Source organism: Vanacampus margaritifer, chromosome 1, assembly GCF_051991255.1.
Source record: "Vanacampus margaritifer isolate UIUO_Vmar chromosome 1, RoL_Vmar_1.0, whole genome shotgun sequence".
Taxonomy (NCBI): domain Eukaryota; kingdom Metazoa; phylum Chordata; class Actinopteri; order Syngnathiformes; family Syngnathidae; genus Vanacampus; species Vanacampus margaritifer.
Genome location: NC_135432.1, coordinates 50,210,634 through 50,237,182, shown reverse-complemented (window position 1 = coordinate 50,237,182; position 26,549 = coordinate 50,210,634). Strand labels below are relative to the sequence as shown.

Genomic DNA, 26,549 nt, shown 5'->3' with positions numbered 1-26,549 from the left:
TTTTCTGGAGACAAGCATATTAAGTACATGGATTACTCAAACCATGTCCTGTTGTCTGATGAGACCAAGCACAGTTATTTAGGTAACTGCGAATGCCAAGTATGTTCCCCTACCTTCAGAAACTGTGTCACGGGGAAATAGTTCAATATTATGATAACAACTTCAAATACCCCTCGTAGGCTACCACTGCCTTGCTGAAAGGAGCTGAGGGTAAATGTGATGGACTGGCCAAGCATGTCTCCAAACCGAAAACCTACTGAACATATCTGGGGCATTCTCAAATGCAAGGTTAATAAGTAAAAGGTCACTAACATTAACCAGCTTTCTGTTGTTGTCACGGAATAGTGCAAGAGGTTTCTGCTTTTGGGAACTTGATCCCCCAAAAGAGCTAAAGCAATGCTGAAAAATAATTGGGGTGTACTCACATTGACTGCCAAGTTTTTTTTAGACCTTTTGGGCTGTGTTGAATTATTACAAGGGGACAGTAAATGTACACATTATACAAGCTGTGCACTCTTTTCTTTATATTGTAGTGAAGCATTTTTTTTTGTGTTGTCCCATGAAAAGATAGCATTCATCCATCCAACTTCTGTCATTTTGGTGAGATACTGTATGGTCGAAACTATTTAAAAAGATAAGCAAGGCTTGACAGGTGTAGCAAAAGAGATAACTGTGTGATTTGTACCACAAAGTAATAATTATCCGACATGCTACGAAGGCTATCACTTACAATTGGTTGACCTTTCATTGTTTACACAGATGTATCATTACCCGATGCTTATCCTGAGTCTGAACTAGTCCAACAATGGCAGCTGACAAACACGGAGTGAACTTAAAGAGGGATGTTGGGATTATTGGAGCCATATCTTTTATTGCTGGGACCATGATTGGTTCGGGGATCTTCATATCACCCCAGTATGTGATCTCCACAATCGGCAGTCCGGGAGCCAGTCTCATTATATGGGCATCTTGTGGGCTGATAGCCATGCTGGGGGGGCTCTGCTATGCGGAACTGGGAACAGTCATTCCAGAGTCTGGCGGAGAATATATCTACATGCTGAGGACATCCGGGAGAGTGGTGGCCTTCATGTTTGTCTTCAGCTTCATCACTGTCATGAGACCTGCCAGCGCTACGGGAATTGCGCTCAGCTTTGCCGAATATGCTGTGGCTCCTTTTTACACGGGCTGCGCCCCTCCACAGCTGGTGGTAAAGTGTACAGCCGCAGGAGCCATCATTGTTCTGGCCCTGGTAAACTGTCTGAGTTCCCGCCTGGCCACCATCATCCAGGTGGTCTCCATGGTGGTCAAAGTGCTGGCATTGACAGTGATCATACTGGGAGGAGTGGTGATGCTCTTCGACAAAGGCACTGGGAACTTTGAGGAAGCCTTTGAAGGAACCAATTTACATGTCAACTCTTTTGGCATTGCTTTCTATCAGGGCTTGTGGTCCTACGATGGCTGGAATACTTTGAATTATTTAACTGAGGAGCTCAAACAGCCTGAAGTAAGACTTTTATGCCTTTCCTATTTTTCTTTACTGATAGGCCAAAGATGACTTACACCCCAGCGAAGTATTTTTGTTGCATTATATACTGAAGTAGGCAGACTTTTGTGCACATTGGAAACCTCCTTGTATGTTAGTTTGTCAGAAACCGCTATTTATTTTATTTTCTGGGTTAATTTGACCAGTTATAAACAGAAAAAATTATAATAATTATAATTTAGAAATATTAAATGTAAAATTTAAATTTATTTTACTTTAAATTGTAATATTTACAATAAATCAAATAAACTATTTTAGACAAATGATTAAAAAATAAATACATATATAATAAATACAGTTTAATTAACCAGTTCTATGGAAAAACAACAAAATTAATGCAATAAATATTACTTTTTTTAAACGAATGCACCATTCCCCTACCAAGATTTTATCTCCTAGACAATCTTTTACAAGGTTTTTATGCTCTCCAGAAAGAGGCAATCACATTTAGATAAGAATGTAAACATTTACAAGGAGACGTTTTATAGGACATAGCTTGATGTTTTGCTCATTCTTTGCTGAGTGTTGTCTTTTGCTGTAAAGAGACACGAGTTCATATTCTACAGTGTTAACTATTCTTTATTATTCATACTATTCTTATGCTATACCTGGTTTGAGGAAGCCTTTGAAGGAACCAATTTACATGTCAACTCTTTTGGCATTGCTTTCTATCAGGGCTTGTGGTCCTACGATGGCTGGAATACTTTGAATTATTTAACTGAGGAGCTCAAACAGCCTGAAGTAAGACTTTTATGCCTTTCCTATTTTTCTTTACTGATAGGCCAAAGATGACTTACACCCCAGCGAAGTATTTTTGTTGCATTATATACTGAAGTAGGCAGACTTTTGTGCACATTGGAAACCTCCTTGTATGTTAGTTTGTCAGAAACCGCTATTTATTTTATTTTCTGGGTTAATTTGACCAGTTATAAACAGAAAAAATTATAATAATTATAATTTAGAAATATTAAATGTAAAATTTAAATTTATTTTACTTTAAATTGTAATATTTACAATAAATCAAATAAACTATTTTAGACAAATGATTAAAAAATAAATACATATATAATAAATACAGTTTAATTAACCAGTTCTATGGAAAAACAACAAAATTAATGCAATAAATATTACTTTTTTTAAACGAATGCACCATTCCCCTACCAAGATTTTATCTCCTAGACAATCTTTTACAAGGTTTTTATGCTCTCCAGAAAGAGGCAATCACATTTAGATAAGAATGTAAACATTTACAAGGAGACGTTTTATAGGACATAGCTTGATGTTTTGCTCATTCTTTGCTGAGTGTTGTCTTTTGCTGTAAAGAGACACGAGTTCATATTCTACAGTGTTAACTATTCTTTATTATTCATACTATTCTTATGCTATACCTGGTTTGATTTATTCGAGCCAGAAGCCGCCAAAATGAAAAGGGAAATCGGGTTGATCGGTGGCGTGGCATTTATTTCAGGATGCATGATTGGATCCGGTATATTCATGTCACCGCAGTTTGTGCTGGCCTACACAGGAAGTCCTGGAGCAAGTTTGTTGATCTGGGCCCTCTCTGGACTTGTAGCCATGTTTGCGGCGATGTCCTACACCGAACTTGGAACTATTATTCCTGAGTCTGGCGGCGAATTTATTTACATCCTGCGGATCTATGGGCCATTTCCTGCTTTCTTTGCAGCAATTACTTTCATCATGATTGTCAAGCCCTTCGGCATGGCGGCAGTGGCAATCAGTATTGGCAAATATGGAACAGCCCCCTTTTACAGTGGATGTGATCCCCCACAGCTGTTGGTGAAGTGTGTTGCGGCTGTAGCCATACTGATCGTTGCCATCGTAAACATCTTAAACGTACGCCTTGCTATCAGAGTCCAAGTCTTCTTCATGGTGGTCAAGATCTTAACATTGACACTTATTGTAATCGGAGGAATTGTGGCGGTCACACAGAGCCACGGTGTAATTGTGCAAAACTTGAATGTTGACGATGCATTTAAGGGCACTCAGTACTCTTTCAGCACGATTGGAATGGCTTTTTATCAAGGACTCTGGTCATATTCTGGCTGGTACAATTTAAACTATGTCATTGAGGAACTGAAACAACCTCAGGTGAGATTGCTGGAATGGATGGACTGGTACAGGGATAAACACACATTTGGTTACAGAAGCTAAGAATGAATGAAAACATGATATGTCTTTGTTTAAACTACAGGGGAAAGTTGCGGCTAATGGGCCAAACTTTACGGCATTTCATGGTCTTAGTTTAGCCTTGTTATTGTGATGGGAAAATGAAGCACTAGCGATTTTTTTTTTTTTTTTACTCCTCTCGAAGGGGCTCTTGGTTTAAAGATGAAGGTTAGTACAATTGAAATTGATTGCATTCCCACTGCATCTTTAATACAAATTCAACAGTGCCATCTAGAGAAAGTAAAAAAATAATATCACGAGTGCTTCGTAAAGCTTCATTTGTCCATCAATACATGCTTCTATCTATTTGGATGTAAGTTTTGCATCACTGTCACTATATAAAAAAAAAAAAACACTTCGTAAATGTATTTTCTAAGTTTCATGACAAATTAAGCTTCATCAACTTGTGATATTATTTTTGACTCTTCTAGATGGCACTCTTGGTTTAATGTAAAGATGCAGTGGAAATTTAATACATTTCCATTGCACTAGCCTTTATTTTTAAACCAAGAGCACTACCTAGAGGAGTAAATATATATTGCAAGTGTTTCATGAAGGTTAATTTTCCCATCACTACAAAATACAAACCCCAATTGAATACACAACAAAGACAAGATTATTTAATGTTCAAACTTTTTTTTTTTTATATATATATATATTCTCATGTTGAATTTGTTGCCTGTAACATGTTCCAGTGTGTTACATTAACTTCCCTTTTGACAACACTCAATAACTGTTTGGGTACTGGAGACATGACTAGTTGAAGCTTTGTAGGTAGAATTCTTTCCCATTCTTGCTTGTTGTACAATTTCAGTTGCTCAAGAGTCTGGGTTCTGCGTTGTATTTCATGCGCCACACATTTTTCAATGGGAGACAGGTTTGGACTGCTGGCAAGCCAGTCTAGTCCTGGCACTCTTTTACTATGAAGCCCATACTGTTGTAACACGTGCATAATGTCATTAAGGCATTATGTGTAAAATCCCAGCTGACTTTGGCCTCCCTAGTCTGGTTACCACTCAGTCGCAGGACGCATACAGTATAGACAAACAACAATTTAGATTCACATACTCCACCTATGAGAATTTAGAGTCTTCAGTTAACCTAAGAAGCATGTTTTCAGAATGTTGGAGGAAGCTACAGAAAATCCACGCAAACACTGAGATAACATGCAAAATCCACGCAGCAAGACTGAGCCAAGATTCAAACCCCAACTGTCAGAACTGTGAGGCAGGTGTGCTCATCACTCAGCCTGTTAAAACTCATCACAACGTGTAAAATAAATTAGACTGGCGTTAAGAAAAATATGTGTTGAAATGTGGGATAACGTCAGGACATTTTGACTTTTGCCAACGTGTCACTGAAACACTTGGTGTCACATGAAATTACTGTATACAAGTCTCTCTTGTGTTTTTCCTTTTATTGCAGAAGAATCTTCCGAGAGCAGTGATCATTGCCATCTCGCTAGTGACTGGCTTGTATCTGCTGGTGAACGTCAGCTACCTGACAGTAATGACGCCTAAAGAGCTCATTTCATCCAGTGCAGTGGCCGTCACATGGGGGTGAGTAGCAGCACCTGACAAAGATATCACAGTTGCGTCACGTAAGTCAGTACTTTTATTTCTTCTTTAAATAATAAAAGGAACGTGAAGGACTTTATTGGTTTTTACCTCCAAGCTCCACCTCCGGTCATGAGTTACAGAGTCACAGACTGTAGTCTAAACAAATAAACACTGGTAGGCCTTGAGCTACATTGTTTAGCAAAAACAAACCAACAAACAACATGTAGGCTACTGAACTGCACTGCCTGGCCCACCATTGAGTAAAAGCTACTAAAATGGGGGAGGCTTGGACCACCATAGCAGACACTCTTACTTTTTGCATATACACAATTGCTACAAAATTGTACTTTTAACGAACTAGCTTACCAAGTACTCACTAGTTTAATATATTTTTAACTAAAGAGCTTTTAAATGTACTACATGTCAAATGAATAAAAAATATACTATACCACACTGAAGTCCCATATACATTACGGCTTTATTTTTGTAACGTTAGCTTCTAATTTAGTTATTATTATTATTTATTTATTTATTTACAATTTCACACTAACCGCCTATGGGGCGGTCATTTAAATATGAAAGCTATTGGCGGCCAGAGACATACATAGTACTGTACATTCCCATTTGGGGCTCCAACTTATTTGGGAAACCTTGTAGCAATGACATAGGGTGGAAAAGGGTGTTGTGTAAGCTTGGCAGTGGACTTGAGACTTTTTTTTCTCCTACAGGAACAAGGTGTTAGGATCCTGGGGGTGGATCATGTCAATAGCGGCAGCTTTATCAGCTTTTGGGTCACTCAACGGGACATTCTTCAGCGGTGGTCGCGTGTGCTTTGTTGCTGCACGTGAAGGACACATGGTGAGAATCTTGCTGTCTTAAGATTAGGAGACATATTTATTCTCCACAATTGAAAACCGTTCCGTTGTCTTAGTAATATGTCTGTGATATGCTTTAGTCAAAATGTCCCTAAAAATGTGGTGAGTTGATAGGAAGTATACGTCCAAGATATCAAATTCCACCCATGCGTACCTTTGAGGAAGCAGTCTGGGGACTCTGAGGTGGGGTCTCCTCTGGAGTTGAAGTCACTAACCCAAGGTGGTTTAATCACATTTATTTATTTAGGTGCTATGGACGAGGCACGGACGCCGTAAAGTCAAAACGACATAGGTCGCGCACAACGTAACTCGAGGACTCCCTGTATGAAATTTAGAAAGCAAAAAAAAAAAAAAACTGCAGAAAACGATTGTATGCCCAAGATTAAAGGCCTCTCTACAGCAATCCAACATCAGATAAATGAGGCGTCAGCCTGAAGGCAAATCACGTTGGACAAATGACGGAAATACACAGTAAGAAGATCCAGCCGTTTTTAGCCATCTTGGGGCGGCCATTTATTTCATTAACTCAATACATTAAGTCATTCTGTTTATCAAAACAAGGGCAACATCAGCGAATCGTATCCTGGAGTTGACCTCAAAAATAAAAGCACACTCGACAGTTACACCACATGAACCTTTAGTTGATTGCACCACTGTAAAAAAGAAAAGAAAAAAGGTTTCATACCCCACAATTTCAAAGTTACCATCCACACAGTGAGAGCTAGTCAGAACTAGCAACAAACACATCACACACAATAGTGTATTGTTACAAAAGTACTTTAAATACTTTTTGGAAATGGTTGCTAACTTTATTAATTGTACTTTCACCCACATCTCAAAAGATTGTGAACACTTTTTTTTTAATTTTATTTTATTTTTTTACAAAACTAAACAAAGTGGAAATTCAAACAGTCAACATTATCATTGAGGTACTTTGTTACTCAGAGATAATATCATAGATGTGCTCATTTGAAATGGAAATAGATTGCTAGCTGTAGCGCTGATGTTAGCTAGCAGGCTAGCCATTATGTTTTGCTAATTACTCATTTAATGACAATCCAACCTCACTTTTTATACATACCTACCTGTTGAAAATGCCTTCCACAAACCCAGTGATGGATGTTTGGTTTCCGGTCTGTTGCTTCAGAAGTGGCCAGGGCGCATGGACTTGAATGGACTGTCAATAGGACCCTCGCAGCTGAAGAGGGCAGACATCTTGCATTTCCACTTACGCTAGGATGGAGTAATGAGAGCCTTGCAAAGAGCAAGCTTCGCTGTTTGCATCGACCATTCAGAGTATATTATCTAGAGGTTAGGTTTACATTTCGCAGAAAATGTTTTCTTGATGGGCTTTCACTTGATTGTTGACATGACACAATGCAGACAAATCTTTGAGTAGAACCCGGAGATATACCTTATAAGAGAAAATTGAGTATTTTTCTTAGCAATGTAATGTAATGCAAATAATGTTGATGCTATGTTGTCGCAGTTGTGACTGACAGAATAACAAATGGAGTAGATGCCACGGACTTTCGAGTTTCACACATCAGCGTCGTTTCCGGCCACTGATGGCCGCGTTCCAACACTCGCACCCCCATCGCGCGCTCCCGCCGATGGGCGCAGAGCGTCTCAACGCTGTGAAATAGACTACACACTTGCACCCGTCGACGGGAACGCGCAACCGAGGGGCACAAAGGTGAAAGCGCAAGAACTGGGACTCGGCCCGCACGTCGCAAACAGGAAATGGAAACAAAGCTGATGTGTGAAAACCAGAAAGTCGGAAGTCCCGCCTTCTCCGTGGCATAATACCCCATTGTGTGTGTGTTTTCTAGCCGGATATCCTGTCCATGGCTCACGTGCACAGACTGACTCCATCTCCAGCACTCATTTTCACCACTGTTGTCTCCTTGCTGGTGCTCATCCCCGGAGACTTTCAGAGTATTGTCAACTTCTTCAGGTAAACACAGGTTCAGAATTTCCACTGAATGTCTTAAAAGCAAGCACATGGTACTTTTTTGTGTTGATCTAAAATCAATCTTTCTTCTGGATGCAAAGTTTCACTGCCTGGTTTTTCTATGCCATCACATTGTCTGGCCTCCTCTACCTCAAGATTAAGAAGCCGGAGCTCCCAAGGCCATACAGGGTGAGTGCCATTCATGTAAGATACAAACCCCAATTCCAGTGAAGTTGGAACATTGTGTAAAATGTCCGATAAATTAAAACAGAGTATAATGATTTGCAAATCCTTTACAGCTATATTCAATTGAATATACTACATTACATTTTTCATAATTCCAACCTCACTGGAATTGGAGTTTGTAAACTAAAACCTCATGCAACATAAAACACAAATGGACGACTCAGCATCTGTACGCTTTTCCCCTTTTGCTTCAGGTTCCCATTATACTGCCCATACTGGTCCTCATCGCAGCAGTATTCCTCGTGCTGGCCCCCATCATTGACAGTCCTCAGATTGAATACCTCTATGTGACTTTATTTATCTTCAGTGGGGTCATCGTCTACATACCTTTCATTCATTACAAGCTCTGCCCAAACCTGTTAACCCGGTTGACCATATTTCTGCAGCTGTTTTTAGAGGTCGCCCCAGCAGAAAAAAACCTGTGATGTGTAATGTTTACTGACAATTTCGAGCACAAAGAAACTTTACACTTGGGGTTCCTACTACAGTAATGCTCGGTCTAAACCTAATTGCAGTGCTGCACAAGTTACAAGATAACAAATAATTACACTGTTTAATATTTTGTTGGAACCACTGTTCACCACAGGACAGCAGATATACCCGGAAAGGAAAAACTTGGTTATACAATTAGGTGGTAATATTACCTAATTTGTACAGTTTTCAGTAAGTAGAGATGTGCATGACTTTTGGTGACAATTGATCATAGTTTCCTGACATTAACTGACAAATATTTTCTCTATAGTGAGGGTCTATGACAGGGGTGTCAAACATATGGCCCGTGGGCCGGATCAGGCCCACAAAGGGGTAAATTAAGTAAAGTAATTAATCAAATGGCCACAATCAAAACATATACATTCGTAATTTCACTATATTTTACACACCACCTAAATTTACGATTTGTTTAAAAATAACTAAATAAATAAAACTAAATAAAATCATAGACCAACATAAACGTGTTAAATACGACACAAATTCAATTACTGGTAACATAAACACATATGACAAGGATTAATGTCCTTATAACTTCATTAACTGTGCCACACAATACATTCTGGGAACAATATTTATGCAAAACAGGTAGATTTAACACGTCCGGAACTGACACAGGCAAAGTGATGATGCGTTCCATTTGCATTCATGTTATTTTATGGAACAATACAATTAGAGTTGAGCCCCGTAATGTAGGGCTGGCCCACCAATAGCGAAAATCTGCATAGAATTGACGCCAATTGTTTTTAAGTTATATACCATGATTTTACCGATCTGGCCCGCTTGGTAATATATTTTCCTCCATGTGGCTCTTGAACTAATAACACCCCTGGTCTATGAGGAAAAGGCTTAAAGCAGTGGTGGGCAAACTCGGTCCTCAAGGGCCGGCGTCCTGCAGGTTTTGGAGGTTTCCCTGCTGCAATGCAGCTGATTCCAATCAACAGGATCGTTACGAACCTTATGCAGAGCTTGCTGATGAGCTGTTCATATATCAGCTGCGTTGGAGAAGAGAAACATCCAAAACCTGTAGGACTCCGGCCCTCAAATACCGAGTGTGCCCACCCCCGGCTTAAAGAGACATTCAGTGATCCCTTGCGCCATCTAGTGGTGAACTAATAATTAATAAATTAATTTAAAAAACTGTTTATGTCAATAGTATGCAAAAAAGTATGTCGTTTAGCATAAATGTATCTTTTTTTTATAATCGTAGGTGTATCTTCCTGCTACGGATGCCCAAAGGACAACTTCGCGAATGTAGTTAGCCTTGGTGGTATTGCATCGAGTGTCAGACCCAATGGGTCAACCGCAGCTTACCTTCCACAGCTGGGGCTGCAGGTGGTCGTCACTAATTCTCGTGATCGGGCCCTTCTGCTTTGCTCTCGCATGCTTATAATAGCTTTTTAAAAAAAAAATGTTTTAGCTCCTCCCATTAGCCGCTATATCTTGTTAGATGCTCCAGTTAAGTCCGGCTAGCTTGGTCCGTTGATGTTGCTCACCGGGCTCCGCACTCGCCGAGATGCTCGTTTGCTCGCACAAAATAAGAATTGGTCGTAGGCTTGCGAAATGTGGTATCTCCGGTCCACCGTAGTGTGCGTGTTCCTGTGTGCGTCTAATGCTATACTTTGACCACTAGATGGCGCTAGGGATCACTGAATGTCCCTTTAATGCCCAAAAATAAAAAAATATTGTGGCAGTTTTGATATTTGTAGACAGTGACGTACGCCGGAGTATACTGTAAACAAGCATGTTCATTTTGGTGACGATTGGTGGTCGTTTTCTCACATGAATCAGAGTTAAGACTTTTCCGGAGTTTAGTGCTTTTTGCATGTTTTGCTGAATGCGCAAGTACTGTACAGTAAACATACCACATTGGAGGCATTTCTGATTTCTCATGAAAATGAGGCTAAATGTACCTTATTGTGGCCGTTTAGAACAGGTGGGATTCATCAAAACGTACCATATTCTTATATTTGCTCATACTGCTGTGAGCATGTAGGTGTCTGCAATATATTTTACATTTATAACTTGTTCTACATACGCATTGATCAATGAAGGCCCTACTCATCCATTGCCATAATAAAAAACATGTAGGATGGAAATCTTGATTTATGAGTGATATTTTTTTTTACAGAATCTTTTTTTGGATATAGGCATATATATAACTGATTTTATTAAAATGAGGTCACGACTTTTGTTGTTCAGATATTTTAAAATGTATTTCAAAGTGTTCTCCTTGTACCATTAATTTTAGATTTAATGGTACATTTTCTGTACATGTCATAATGTGTGATGGGAGTTTCCCTCTGGGCTTTTAAAAGTTAAAATGAACTCAAACACAAAATTCTTACCCATTTTATTAAATAATGGTCATTCACCAAAATGACCCAATGAAGCATGAACATTTCATGATGCAAATTTCACATGACAAAATATTGTTCGACACAAAAAAGGGAAGAACAGGGATAGTATAGATGGAGAAACGGTGAACACAAAAAATATACACACCATACCCTGTTCAAATGATGGCCTTTTGTGATATACAAAATAAGTCCAATATATATTCTTTTTTTTTTATTCCATCATTAATATGACCTAACCTGTACAACTCAATTGAAAAAACAGAAAATGTTTTCAAGAGGGGAACCAAAAATAACTGAGATAATATAGTTGCACAAGTGTGCACACCTTATAACTGAGGATGTGGCTGTGCTCAGACTTTACTAATCACATTAAAACTCATGTTAAATGGGAAATCCTCCCTCCGCAGGTTTTCTTCTCGTGTGTGTGTCTAATTTCTTCTTTACCCAGTTTCAGTTATTTTTACCCACCCTCTTGAAAAGACGTTCTATTGTAATGTACAGATTATACAATACATTAATTGTGTAAAAAAAAAAAAAATTGAAATTATTTCTTTCTCTTTTTTTTAATCACAAAAAACTGACATTTGAACAGTTTGTGTCGTTTTTCTCCTCTCAGTAATGTGTTATTTTGATATGCACTCCACATTTCTGCATGGCTGTAATAAGTTGCATTACGTTACAATACCAGGGTTTTTCCTGTGTACAAAATTCAGATGTGGACACCTCTGATATCGCTCAATTGATTGAGCTCGGCAGCAACACATTTAAACTGCAGTTGCAGTGTTGCGCCATTATGGAAGCGCTGTATTAACAGCAGTGCACCGGAATGACCTGAGGCAACAACCGAAGAAGAAACAGCTTTTCTTTTTTTTCTTCTTTTTTTAAACTTTAATGTACCGAAGTAGAAACAGATCATGAAGCAACCGTTGTACACGCCCATTTCCTGGTGAGGCAGAGGTGGCGCCCTCCAGCCATCGCCAAAGTCATAAAAACTTAGTATATACAATAAACATAATAGTGTTTTACAACATTGCTGAACTATATTTACAATTTAATATGTACTAGTGTATGAATTTTTAATGATTGTAGTTTAAAAAAATATGACAAAAATTAATGGCAACTTTGTATTCATATAATTTCTCAATTGTAAAATGGCTACAGGAGGGAGGCCGATAATGGTAGGTGGTCACCGACGCGAGTACCGATACCTTAAAATAAGACTGGTATTGGCACCGATACCTGGTACCGGTAGTCACCCATTATACTCAGGATGATACCACCTCTGCCTCATTTTGAGCCAGGAAAAACCCTGAATAAATTTATTTTGTTCATCAACTTCGGTATTCTATTGCCTTCTTTAAACCCCAAAGGAAATCTTTTACTTGCTTTTTTTTTTTTTTTTTACATTGGACCCCAGCTTACTTGCAGTTGCACTTGCAGCACCCACGGATTCACCTATTTACAGATTCCCCCAAGCCCCCATCACAGTATTTTAATGTTTTTTTGTGGGTTAGGTGTAATTTTCCTGCCATTTTCCTCAGTTTTTAAAGTAAAACCATAGTGGAGGTTTATCAGTGTTTGTGAAGATTTTTTTGTTGCTACAGTAACAGTCTCTCTCGTGTCTGTCCGCCCATCAAGTGTGAAATTAAACAACCAAGTACGGTATCATACGTTACATAGGTGCCTTTTTTTTCTGAAAATGTGTCTGTGATTGAGCCGTTCTGTATTTTATACCACTGCGATGTAACAGGTTGGCCAAATTGCGCGACTACTCTTTCCACCAATCTAATAGGCTATATCGGATCGGAAGTTTAACGACAAATGAATTTTGGCCAGCACACATAAATTGTAGTGCTACCTGTCAATATCTAACAAATGTATTAACGTTGACGTTAAAGATCACATGCGGGGTTCCACAAGGCTCCATTTTTGGACCACTTATATTCAATATCTACACGCTGCCCCCTTGCTCAAATTATGGAGAATCACAGCACCTCTTATCACACTTAAGCAGATGATACACAACTTTACATTTTTGTCATCACATGACTATAGTCTCTTACTTTCATTAAGTAAGTGTATTCATCAAATCAATTTGGATGGACCAGAATTTTCTCCATCTCAATTCAGCCAAGACAGAAGTGATTGCTTTGGGCCCCTAAAATGCAAGCTCCAAGATTAGCGTTTACCTTGCCTCATTGAAAGTAGCACTATGAATTGTCTTGGACATGAAATGTGCTGTACAAATAAGATTGCCTTGTTTTTCTGCGAGGCGACTGTGTCACACTTCTCTTTGTGTGCATCGATAAATTCATACCACCACTTTTCTTTTGTTGTACAATACTGCAAATACAATACCTCAAATGAAAAGTATCAAAAGTATCGATATTTAGAGTCGATCTTAGTAGTATCAAAGGCGTCGACATTTCAAGCAGCAATTCTCATGCAATTCTCATGCCACCCCAGCAGGCCTAATAGTCGTCTTGTCCCGGCACACTCAGTGCTCTTTTTCTTGTATTTGTGTGCGTTTTGGCTTAGAAACACAAGTCCATGTTTAGGATTACGTTGCCAAAAGATCATTATGGGAAGCGTGCCAAATCTGCTGGGATGGACCATGAGTACTACTTTCCTTTGTTGGGGCACGGCACAAATTGGCAAAAAAAAAAAAGCTTCAGAATACTTTTTTTTGATACAGTACACATGTATATACAGTAAATAAAAAAGTTATTTATAGACATACTGCTCCATTTTGTGATTGGATCAGTGATCAACTTATTCAAAGTCGCAAATTGGTGATTGGCCCCAAAAATCCTGATGGTAATAATAACCATCTCCACACAGTTTTTTTCACCCATGACTCGCCAGCTAGGCGGGGTAAAAACACAACATTTTCAAGTGACAGCCGGGGCCTGGCCACTAAACTACACAACAGCATTATCACGCCAAAGCCAAAAGGTAAGCAGAGCTGCTGTCTTAGCACTGATATCAGTAGCCAACAGCATTTGTATCTGGTAACTGGCAAAAACGCAAATGTTGGGCAACGCAGGAAAGGGAGGGCATATTTGTGCTTGGTGATGTGTCCGCTGCATTTACCACATGGACAATCTGTGACGCTAATTGAACATTTTCAATTGGCTGCTTGGTGATGCTTCCATAACGGTCTGCTCACTTTTCCTAAGTAGCAGCCCACAGAGTCACAACACCTTAGAGCCTATTGATGCCAGAAATGAGGTTGGGTGAACAGTGGCTCAATTACATGACACAGAACCGCCCCCCAAAACAAATTCAGTGGAGTGTTACAATTGGACATTGTGTTACAAGTGTACCACAAATGTTCACCTTTTTTTTATTTTGACAGAAAAATGTCAGAGAGGTCTTATTAAGACACTTGGCTGGGAACGTTTTCAAATTATGTGGAAAAAAGTGCATGCCTCTTTTAATGCCCTTAATGCTTTGTGTGTGTGTATATGTGTATATATATATATATATATATATATATATATATGTGTGTGTATATATAAATTGTGACACATATTGAAGAACATTTGCTATTCCCTCCGTCCCCAGATAAATTTAAAAAAAAGCAGATTTCACTTTTATCAGTTTTTTTTTTATCACAGAGGAGAAAACAGTTCTGAAAAATTTACAAACCCCAATTCGCGTTAAGTTGTGACGCTGTGGGAAATGTAAATACAACAGAATACAATGATGTGCAAATCCTTTTCAACCTATATTCAATTCACAACAACACTAAAACGAGATTCCCAATGTTCAAATTGATGGAGATAATTTTTTTTATTTTTTGCAAATGTCTCATTTTAAAGTTGATGCCTGCAATACGTTTCTAAAAAGCTGGACCATAGGAACATTTACCACTGTTGCATCTGCTTTCCTTTTAACAACCCTCAATAAGTGTTTGGAAAGTGAAGACACTCATTGTTGAAGCTATGTATGTGGATTTTTTTTCACATTCTTGTTTGAAAGTTGCTACCAGTCAAGGTTTCACTGTTGTCGTAGTTTTGCTGTATAATGTGCCACACATTTTCAATGAAAGACCGGTTTGGATTACTGCCAGGTCAGCCTGGTACAAAGGCAAACTGTTGTAACACATGCAGCATGTGGCTTGGGGTTGCCTTGCTGAAATAAGCAGGAACCCTGAAAAAGACATTGTTTGGATGGCAGCATATGTTGCTCAAAAAAAAAATGTTGCTCTAAAACCTGTACGTACTTTTCATCTTTCATCATTCGAGCATGCTGCTTTTATATGCAATCATGACACTCCTGTTTCCAATCAACCTGTTAACCTGTGGAATTCTCCAAATGTGTATTTTTTGGGGAGCATTCCTCAACTTTCCCAGTTGCATCTTTTTTGGAATGTGTTGCTGGCATCAAATTTTAAAATAAGTGAATTTGTGCAAAAATAAAAATAAAAATCAGTTGAATAGGTTGAAAAGGATTTGCAAATCATTGTATAGTATTTTTAATTTACGTTTTAAACAATGTTCCAAAATCAATTAAATTGAGGTTTGATTGTAAATTTTTTGTTTGTGGTTTACTTCTCTGTGCCGTTTTTTTGATGATTGTCAGATGTGTCCTCACTGCTCTGACCACTTCCAGTCCCGCTCCCCTGTGATACCTGCCGGTACAGCATGTGAAGCCGCTCGGCATTCACATCTGCATCATCTGCCCCCTCACAGCAGCGAATCCAGGGCTGAGGAATGACCTCGATGCCGTAGTGGGCTCCAGCGATGGCCCCAGCCATGCAGGCTATGGTGTCCGTGTCCCCTCCCAGTGCCAAACTGTAGGCTATTGTCCGCTCCAGGCCACCGTAGTTCTCTGGAAGGTATTCCCTTGGTTGCAGGCAATGGAGAACGCAGAAAATGGCAGTCGGGACTGACTGGAGTGCTGCAATGCCATTGCCTGGAAAAAAGGGTCAAAGCTTCACATGAATGGGCAGCTAATCGTAATTTTAAAAAAAAAAGGCTAAATCCAAACGCAATTTCATTCAGATTCACACTTGTAACTTTTTTTCTTTTTTTTTTTTTTAAATCTAGCTGTTGCCTCAATAAACAAAAGCTTCTGTATATTTTTTGCTGTTGTATTTGTAAACGCTATTGGGTGCTGTGTCTTTTCTTGCATGGATTTAAAGTAGCGGATTTGAATACAATTTTTCCAAGACGGTATTCATATTTCCCTTAGTAGATTTTAGAAGATGAGTGCTGACCAAGCTCAGAGATGACCTCCTCTATGGTGACCTTGCTCATGTCCATCAAATCTCTGACTCGATGAAGGCGGTCCCAGAATGGCTTCTCTGCTTCCTTCAGACTGCGCCAACACACCAAGGGACAACCATTACTTCCAGTTGAAACCACGAATGTTGCCTCGCACATGTCGTGACTTACATTATGGCATCATTCTGTGAGACCTCATCACCTTCAACTTCCTCCATCTCTTTGATGAGCTTGTTGATGAACATCTGAGGCCGGTCCAGAGCACCCTGTAGGGCAAGGTGGACCGCTAATGCTTGTAGCACTGCGCCATTGTAGCCCAGGGAGCAAGAGTGAGTCAGCATTGCACCCAGACGAGCAAACTGGCAACACAACAGAGAAAGTTCATGATGAGACATATGGCATTGAAAATAGAACATATCATGGAAATGTGACTTTTTAAGTACGTGTATACTTTTGTTAACTCCTTATACATGTAAATGTATGTGAGCAAGCCATTCTAAACCCCTGCCTCACTAATAATAATTATGATAATAGATCATAGGAAATAGTGCAAGGCTCAAAATAGGTGGACTCAAATTTCAATTTTCGAGTCAAAATTCATATTTTGCGACTCAATCTGCCACATTGAAAAGCAAAACAGCGAATGGGCGTTTATGTGCACGACCCAGAGCTTCCAAATGTTATTTATGTAAATCACACCGTTTGTTGTTCTGAATATTAAAAAAATAATAATCAGGGTTTTAATCTTCCATTGGCTTCGTAAAATACACCTATGAACATGGTCATGCTATATATATGATGCTTTTACAGAAAAAAAACCAAGGGCCATTGAGTGAAGTAGTGATAATCCAAAAATTGGGGGCGTTATCTGTCTTCTAGCTAAAGAGAGGACGTTAGCAAGGACTGAATAAAAAAATTGCTTATTAGTGAATACAAGATTATTCAACATTTTCAGTATACTGGAATATTGGATAGCTGCAGCTCTACTGGAATATTGGATAGCTGCAGCTCTACACCCCTCCGTGAGTCATCACCTTATCGTGGTGGAGGGGTTTGTGTGTCCCAATGAGCCTGGGAGCTATGTTGTCCGGGGCTTCATGCCCCTGGTAGGGCCACCCAAGGCAAACAGGTCCTAGGTGAGGGACCAGACAAAGCATGGCTCAAACGACCCCAATGACGAACACAAACCTTGGATCTTCGTTTCCCTTGCCCGGACGCGGGTCACCGGGGCCCCCCTCTGGAGCTAGGCCTGGAGGTGGGGCTCGAAGGCGAGCGTCTGGTGGCCGGGCCTATACCCATGGGGACCGGCCGGGCACAGCCCGAAAAGGCAACGTGGGTCCCCCTTCCCATGGGCTCACCACCGGTGGAAGGGGCCAAAGGGGTCGGGTGCGCAGTGAGTTGGGTGGCAGCCAAAGGCGGGGGCCTTGGCGGTCTGACCCCCGGCTACTGAAGCTAGCTCTGGGGACATGGAATGTCACCTCTCTGACAGGGAAGGAGCTCGAGCTGGTGTGCGAGGCTGAGAAGTTCCGACTAGATATAGTCGGACTCACCTCCACACACGGCTTGGGTTCTGGTACCAATCCTCTCGAGAGGGGCTGGACCCTCTTCCACTCTGGAGTTGCCCACGGTGAGAGGCGCAGAGCAGGTGTGGGCATACTCATTGCCCCCCAGCTAGCCGCCTGTACGTTGGGGTTTACCCCGGTGAATGAGAGGGTAGCCTCCCTCCGCCTTCGGGTGGGGGGACGGGTCATGACTGTTGTTTGTGCTTATGCACCGAACAGCAGCTCAGAGTACCCACCCTTTCTGGAGTCCTTGAAGGGTGTGCTGGAGAGCGCACCCCCGGGGACTCCCTCGTTCTACTGGGGGACTTCAACGCTCACGTGGGTAATGACAGTGAGACCTGGAGGGGCGTGATTGGGAGGAATGGCCCCCCCGATCGAAACCCGAGTGGTGTTTTGTTATTGGACTTCTGTGCTCGTCACGGACTGTCCATAACGAACACCATGTTCAAGCACAAGAGTGTCCATATGTGCACCTGGCACCAGGACACCCTAGGCCGTAGTTCGATGATCGACTTTGTAGTCGTGTCATCGGACTTGCGGTCGTATGTGTTGGACACTCGGGTTAAGAGAGGGGCGGAGCTGTCAACTGATCACCACCTGGTGGTGTGTTGGCTCCGATGGCGGGGTAAGATGCCGGTCCGACCAGGCAGGCCCAAACGTACTGTGAGGGTCTGCTGGGAATGTCTGGCAGAATCCCCTGTCAGAAAGAGTTTCAACGCCCATCTCCGGCAGAGCTTCTCCATTGTCCCGGGGGAGGCGGGGGACATTGAGTCCGAGTAGACCATGTTCCGCGCTTCAATTGTTGAGGCGGCTGATCGGAGCTGTGGCCGTAAGGTGGTTGGTGCCTGTCGTGGCGGCAATCCTCGAACCCGCTGGTGGACACCAGCGGTAAGGGATGCCGTCAAGCTGAAGAAGGAGTCTTAACGGGCCTTTTTGGCCTGTGGGACTCCGGAGGCTGCTGACGGGTACCGGCTGGCCAAGCGGAATGCGGCTTTGGCGGTCGCTGAGGCAAAAACTCGGGCATGGGAGGAGTTCGGTGAGGCCATGGAAAACGACTTCCGGACGGCTTCGAGGAAATTCTGGTCCACCATCCGGCGTCTCAGGAGAGGAAAGCAGTGCACCGTTAACACTGTGTCTAGTGGAGACGGAGTGCTGTTGACCTCGACTCGGGACGTCATGAACCGGTGGGGAGAGTACTTCGAAGACCTCCTCAATTCCACCAACACGCCTTCCTTTGAGGAAGCAGGGTCTGGGGACTCTGAGGTGGGCTCCCCTATCTCTGGGGTCGAAGTCGCCGAGGTGGTTGGAAAGCTTCTCGGTGGCAGGGCCTCGGGGGTGGATGAGATCCGCCCGGAGTTCCTAAAGGCTCTGGATGTTGTGGGGCTGTCGTGGTTGACACGTCTCTGCAGCATCGCGTGGACATCGGGGACGGTGCCTCTGGATTGGCAGACCGGGGTGGTGGTTCCCCTTTTTAAGTAGGGGGACCGGAGGGTGTGTTCCAACTTTAGAGGGATCACACTCCTCAGCCTCCCAGGTAAGGTCTATTCAGGGGTGCTGGAGAGGAGGGTCCGTCGGGAGGTCGAATCTCGGATCCAGGAGGAGCAGTGTGGTTTTCGTCCCGGCCGTGGAACAGTGGACCAGCTCTACACCCTCAGCAGGATCCTCGAGGGTGCATGGGAATTCGCCCAACCAGTCCACATGTGCTTTGTGGATTTGGAGAAGGCGTTTGACCGTGTCCCTCGGGGAGTTCTCTGGGGGGTGCTTCGGGAGTATGGGTTACCGAGCCCCTTGATACGGGCTATTCGGTCCCTGTACGACTGATGTCAGAGTCTGGTCCGCATTGCCGGCAGTAAGTCGAATTTGTTTCCGGTGAGGGTTGGACTCCGCCAAGGTTGCCCTTTGTCACCGATTCTGTTCATAACTTTTATGGACAGAATTTCTAGGCGTAGCCGAGGCGTTGAGGGGGTCCGGTTTGGTGGCCTCAGCATTGAATCTCTGCTTTTTGCAGATGATGTGGTGCTGTTGGCTTCTTCAAGCCGTGACCTCCAGCTCTCACTGGAGCGGTTCGCAGCCGAGTGTGAAGCGGTTGGGATGAGGATCAGCACCTCCAAATCCGAGACCATGGTCCTCAGTCGGAAAAGGGTGGAGTGCCCTCTCCGGGTCGGGGAGGAGGTCCTGCCCCAAGTGGAGGAGTTCAAGTATCTTGGGGTCTTGTTCACGAGTGAGGGTAGGTTAGAGCGGGAGATCGACAGGCGGATCAGTGCAGCGTCTGCAGTGATGCGGACGCTGTATCGGTCCGTTGTGATGAAGAAGGAGCTGAGCCGAAAGGCAAAGCTCTCGATTTACCGGTCAATCTACGTTCCTGCCCTCACCTATGGTCACGAGCTGTGGGTCGTGACCGAAAGAACAAGATCCCGGATACAAGCGGCCGAAATGAGTTTCCTCCGCAGGGTAGCCGGGCTCTCCCTTAGAGATAGGGTGAGAAGCTAGGTCATCCGAGAGGGTCTCAGCGTCGAGTCGCTGCTCCTCCACGTTGAGAGGAACCAGTTGAGGTGGCTCGGGCATCTGGTTCGGATGCCTCCTGGACGCCTCCCTGGGGAGGTGTTCCGGGCATGTCCTACCGGCAGGAGGCCCCGGGGACGACCCAGGACACGCTGGAGAGACTACGTCTCTCGGCTGTCCTGGGAACGCCTTGGGGTCCCGTCGGATGAGCTGGCTGAAGTGGCTGGGGAGAGGGAAGTCTGGGCTTCCCTGCTAAAGCTGCTGCCCCCGCGACCCGACCCCGGATAAGCGGAAGAAGACGGACGGACTGCAGCTCTACATTCAACTCCCGCCATATTTTCATACTTTTATTATTTAATAAACAACTTTCATTAGAACACAGATATTAAACTCCTCAAAATTACAAAGATGTTTCTCAAATGAAAACTTTTCTGCAGTGGGACTAATTTACACTGCCGTTTTCTGACGGGAGTGCGGAGCAGACTGGGAAAGAGGTCCCAACAAAATCTATGCTTGCCAGACGACCCTCAACCGTAACTCGCGGGGAAACGACCTGTAGTAGCGCCCAAGCAGAATTTATCATCCATTTTGCAGAGCATTATTTGCATTCAGCTTTAGTGATATGATCTGTGTTTACCTTAAAGTATCTCTACAAGTCTCTTGCCCGAAGGTATATGTCAGACGGTGTGGTAGTATCTGAGCTTTTTAATGAGTACGAGGACCGACCGATACCGGAATTGGTATTGCATACATGTTGTCGTGAATAAACTGCCTGCCACTACGAGAAAAATGCTTTTATTTTATTTACAGGTGTTTGCTTTTTCCCCTGCAACAACTAGAAACAAGTCACTATAGTCTCATGCTCAGGAGCTGCTCTTTGTCATCATGGTAACCAAAGTTGGACTCGCCATTGACTTCAAATCTGGCTAATTTCAGCAAGAAATAGGGTGGAATAGTTTAGTCCTTGGGACTATTTTTTTTTTTAAATAAAAGTACTGTATATTTAACACATATGAATTGAGACAGCTTGGAATGTTTAAATTGTCCAAAAATATAGTCTCCATTATGAACTAATAAAAAAAAGATCCTAATGGGTGGATGGACATTACTATGGACATGTACAAAATGGAGAAAATAACGGCATATGTCAATCATAGAAGTGGACAATTTTTTTTCCTGCTGGGAGAAGTGGGTTAATTTTGTAAAACCCTTTAGAATTGACTTTAATTTGGACAATGATTGATTAAGGCTGAAAAAACATAATTCCCTATTTGTTTTATATTAAGAAGACAGTTGTTTTTCACATATGGTATGTGATTGAAATGTTTTGTTTTTCTGTTCATTCTTTTGTTGTAAAAACAAACAATAAAAAGTTAATGACACAAAAAAAAATAGACATCCACTTGGCAAACCTTTTTAACATCAGCGAGATTAGGGAAGGCCAGCGCAAAGGGAGCCGCTCTCATTGCACCGCCATTCCCAAAAGATCCTCGACCGTTAAACTGATCCCTGGCTGGCTGGTACACGTCCGTGAGGTGAGGAGAGGCCAGCTTCTTTAACACCTGGATCACTCCAGAACCATAACCTCGACCCGGGGACACACTGTACTCCTTTGCAAATCTGGAAAAGCAGGACATTCTTGTGTAGGGATTGGTTTACTTCAGATTTTTTTAAATAAATCATGTATGTGGGCTTTTTGTCTACCTGCGAGCCATGTCGTGCTCATCAAAGCCAGCCCGGGTGAGCAGAGACTGGACCACACAACGTGCCATAGCTGTGTCGTCGCTGTATTCAAGGATACCTGAAAGAGTTGTTGTTGTATGCACAATTGTTTTTATTTGACTTCACATGACGTCCTATATGCACCCTTTGTACACAAAGTCCAGGTAAAACCAGTTAAACGGGAAGTCAACCTTAAACATTTCTTGACAATACTAAGTCATATGTGACCTCACTCATCTAAACATGACATTCTGATTAATATTCCTTTTGTGGAATAGGAGTTATGCAGCAAAATCCACAATTCCAGGATAGAATACCAGCACGATCAACAAATGGCCATGGAGCATTATCAACCATACAAATGCGGATGAAAGTACAACCCACCCAAACGATTCCCTTTATAATGTACCGTCATTCGTCTTCGTCAATTTATGTACCAAACTCTGTCTTAAAGGGGAAGTCAACCCCCCAAAAATTCTTGACAAGAATAAGTTCTGTGCAGCCCCACTAGTCATACGGTATTCTGGTTAATGTTCCATTAGTGGAATATGAGTTAAATCCAGCAGTTTTTATCCATCTCAGGGGGTGGCCATTTGCCCACTAACTGTCGACTGAAGATGACATCACAGTTGCTCAGGCCTCAATCACAGCTCACCTGTTTTCTGAAGCTGAGCTGTAATTGGTTGTTACCTGAGACCTGAGCAACTGGGATGTCATTTTCACTCGGCAGCAAGTGGCAAAATGGCCGTCTTCTGATATTGATAAAAACTGCTGGATTTAACTCATATTCCACTAATGGAACATTAACCACAATACCGTATGACTAGTGGGGCTGCACAGAACTTATTCTTGTCAAGAATTTTTGGGGGGTTGACTTCCCCTTTAAGACAGAGTTTGGTACATAAATTGACGAAGACGAATGACGGTACATTATAAAGGGAATCGTTTGGGTGGGTTGTACTTTCATCCGCATTTGTATGGTTGATAATGCTCCACGGCCATTTGTTGATCGTGCTGGTATTCTATCCTGGAATTGTGGAAACTAGACGTATCAGGCGTATTGCTTTACCAGCGAGTGAGTTTTAGCCACAGTCGCTATGAAGCACATTTCTGAGGTGGGGCAAACCAGACCAAACAGACAGTGGAAACAATCAATCCGCAAAGAGCGGACGTGATGTAAAAAAAATATAAATAAATTTAAAAAAAAAAAAAAACGACGACATGGCTAGTCAAAGAGAGGCAGTTCTGTAGTGATTAATAACTTATGACGTTGCGGTAAAAACTTGATTTTGAATACTATGAGGAAGAGGATTGACTTAATTCTGGTGCTGAAGAGTAACGTTGCTCACAAAGAATACATCACACCAAATAAACAAATTTGATTTGCCCGGCCGTTGTGAGCTGGTCCGAATTATGGTCAATGGCAGCCTTTCCAGACCCACTTTGTGTCTTTCAAGAAAGTGAGTGTGGCTTGCCAGGCTACTGGTAGTCTTCTTTCTTGGTATTAATATTAAATCTGTTACTTTGACTTGCCTGTCTGGTCATTCATAGTATAGCGAGCTCTGAAGACAAAACAGCAAGCAGAAGGTTCAACAGAACTTAGCACGTTTATATAAATAATGAATTTGACATTTGAAAATATATTAAGATATGTTGTTGCTATTTTTTTTTTTTACTGTGCCATAAAGCAACAACGTTCACTGATCAGGGATAAGTGGTATTTATTTACATGTTTGAAAATAGGAAATGTAAATTTTATAGAATAGGGTTCTTTACGATTTACGCCTAAATATATTGCTATCTTCCTGTGAAATGTATGAAATAATAACTAGATATTAATTTATGTAAAGCAAATTATAAACACATGAACATAAACAACTTATCACGATCAACCATCTTTGTTTACATTCGCCTTTAACAATTTGAGGTCGCAACTGGCACAATCTCAGTAGGATAAATCCGACTTTCGACTGTTCTGAAATGCAGTCTCTAACACTGATCCTTTATTGTCCTTTATCCAGACAAGTGTAAGCCGGTGCGGGAGTTGTTTCGGCCAAGGGTTTTCGGAGTCTTTCAGTCCGACACTGGATAGGTGATGGCCCAACACAGCGTCGCACTGGCCACTGCAGGCCACCGTTCATGTTAAACGGTGGGGTGGGTCAATCCTGTTAATGTACCTTGCATGGGAAGAACATGCAAACTCCACACAAGACCACAACTGAGATTCAAACCGAGAACCTGGGAAGTGCGAGGCAGACAAATTTTGCGCCACTCACCATTTCCTTTGATTTCGTCTTCCAGACTGTTCATGTGCCGCAGTACATTCTCCATGGGAACCTCCTCAACTCCCTCGAACTCTCCGCCGACACAGTCGCCCAGCACAGCCGCGACGAGTGTCCCCCTAAACCGGGACAGAGACGTCGGCCCCGCAGCTGCCACAACTGCTCTCGCCATTCATCCGCCGCTCGCCAAACGTGTGCGTGTAAACAAAAACGTCAAAGAACCACAGCGAGTAGTTGACGCGCACATACGACAAATGACAACAAATGTCGGCTGGTCAGGTTGTCTATTACTTCCGGGTAATGACTGGATGTCATTTGTCTGCAGACGGAAACTCAAGGCGGACAAATGGAACATAATATATACAGTATACTAAATTGAATGGCATAGGCAATGTGATTGAAACAGTGACTTAAGGCATGTTATTCTGTTTTGTTTATTTTTTTGTTTTAAAGACAAAGCCAAGGGCGTAATTTTTAGAGCAATTGCTGCAAAGGGGAATATTGCCATCTGCTGGACAGGAGTCCTTTCGGTTGCCCTCGTACCACAATAAAAACATAGATTGATGAGTAGGTGTATAAAAAAACAATGCCTTTCCCAAACAACAGACAAGACTCAACGTTAATTCTATACAATTAACATTCAATAATTGATAATACTCCTGGTCCAAATCTTTGTTCGGCCTTCCTGTGGGAGTTTATGATTGTTGTTGCAGTCATTCAGGACAATTACGATTTTAATCAAATAAATCCTAGAAACATTTATTTAAAGGTTTCATTTCTTCAAAAATGATTCCTGTGCAAAATGTTTAGACAACAATAACGTATACTGATTCTAAATTAGTTTTAACTTTAAAACTTTAATTAGTTTAAACTTAACCTTCATAGTTTGTACTTAAATGCCACAATTAAATAGTTCTTAGCTACTGTAAACATGTCTTGTAACCACACATCCAGCATTGGGCAAAATTACAACTCACAAAAACATTTGGATGTAACAGAACATAAGAACAGCAGCTTTTAGTAAAGGAACCAGCAATATCCAGACAGGTAAACATATGTCAGGCTGTCGTACTGTAGGTGAAGAGGAATTAATTTTTTTGTCCTCTTTGCGTGTTCCAAAATTTGAAGACAGATTTAATGTAAGAAAAAACACCTTTGCAAGATGATTTATTAAAAAAAACAGATCTCTGGACATCGTGACAGACTCCGAACATCACGTAACAGGTGGAATTTCAGAGTCCGAATGTGTGTCTTCCGCGTGGCAAATGGCTTCTTATAGTTTAACAGACCACCTCTCTTTCATTTGTAGACAAAACATACTCTCTGGGTACTTTTCCGTGAGCGATGGCGCAAACAGAGTCAGGGTCAGGGGTGTGTGTTCGAGACAGATTCTGTTCTCAAGGACCAAATGTGTGTTTTCGCACAGAACACTGAGAAGGAATTTTTTTAAACCAAACAATATGTTCCAGCTTAAGGTCAAATTATACTGAGTTCAACACTACCTCACATCTACAAAACATTTAGCCAAGGTTAATATAAAGAATTAAAATGTTAATAATGTATAACAATGGTTAATATATGAAATAAAGAATTTAAATGTTAATAATATCTAACATAGGCAATGGTGGTCTATTATGCATAATAGATTTTATACCACAAAAATTACTGAACTTTTTTTCTGGTACTTGAGTGCATGTATTGAAATGGGTTAAACTAGGATATGTACATCTCTTACCTTCGCCTACTCGGTAGGCCTACTTGACACTTTAGTATCATTTATCAGTATTCATTGTTGCTGAATTTAATGGTAACCCACTGTTTGTTATTAGCTGACACTTTTTCTAGCTATTAAACATTTCGGATGTTTCAGAGACAGCACCACTGTCGAGCTTGGCACCCCTAATCCTCTGACCCTAGAATCGCCCGTGTATTTTTTTTTCCGGTACTGTAAAAAGTAATGGAGTTAAATCGGTACTTATACTTTTAACAAAAGTTTTTATTTATGCATTTATTTATTCATTACAGAGGAATGTGTAA

General features: G+C 41.6%; 2 protein-coding genes across 2 annotated transcripts; one reads left to right on the top strand and one right to left on the bottom strand.

Moving 5' to 3' along the window:
* Positions 1-805: 805 nt before the first annotated feature.
* On the top strand, positions 806-11,314 carry LOC144058645 (b(0,+)-type amino acid transporter 1). The gene is made up of 6 exons (XM_077577056.1): positions 806-1,504; positions 5,156-5,289; positions 6,018-6,147; positions 7,997-8,121; positions 8,220-8,307; positions 8,559-11,314. Exons 1-6 carry the CDS (start codon positions 806-808, stop codon positions 8,787-8,789), a joined length of 1,407 nt encoding a protein of 468 aa, XP_077433182.1. The 3' UTR covers positions 8,790-11,314.
* adprs (ADP-ribosylserine hydrolase) lies at positions 11,190-24,830 on the bottom strand. The gene is made up of 6 exons (XM_077577025.1): positions 24,507-24,830; positions 22,213-22,309; positions 21,921-22,128; positions 16,616-16,803; positions 16,438-16,538; positions 11,190-16,133 (listed from the first exon to the last, which is right to left on the bottom strand). Exons 1-6 carry the CDS (start codon positions 24,682-24,684, stop codon positions 15,766-15,768), a joined length of 1,140 nt encoding a protein of 379 aa, XP_077433151.1. The 5' UTR covers positions 24,685-24,830; the 3' UTR covers positions 11,190-15,765.
* Positions 24,831-26,549: the final 1,719 nt, after the last annotated feature.

Excerpts from the sequence above, each read along its gene's own strand:
- LOC144058645 (XM_077577056.1), top strand. The coding sequence starts at position 806 with ATGGCAGCTGACAAACACGGAGTGAACTTAAAGAGGGATGTTGGGATT. Across the intron at positions 1,505-5,155 it reads AGGAGCTCAAACAGCCTGAA|AAGAATCTTCCGAGAGCAGT; the intron begins GTAAGACTTTTA and ends CTTTTATTGCAG. Across the intron at positions 8,308-8,558 it reads AGCTCCCAAGGCCATACAGG|GTTCCCATTATACTGCCCAT; the intron begins GTGAGTGCCATT and ends CTTTTGCTTCAG.
- adprs (XM_077577025.1), bottom strand. The coding sequence starts at position 24,684 with ATGGCGAGAGCAGTTGTGGCAGCTGCGGGGCCGACGTCTCTGTCCCGG. Across the intron at positions 16,804-21,920 it reads ATCTCGCTGATGTTAAAAAG|TTTGCTCGTCTGGGTGCAAT; the intron begins GTTTGCCAAGTG and ends TTGTGTTGCCAG. Across the intron at positions 16,134-16,437 it reads GGAGGTCATCTCTGAGCTTG|GCAATGGCATTGCAGCACTC; the intron begins GTCAGCACTCAT and ends CCTTTTTTCCAG.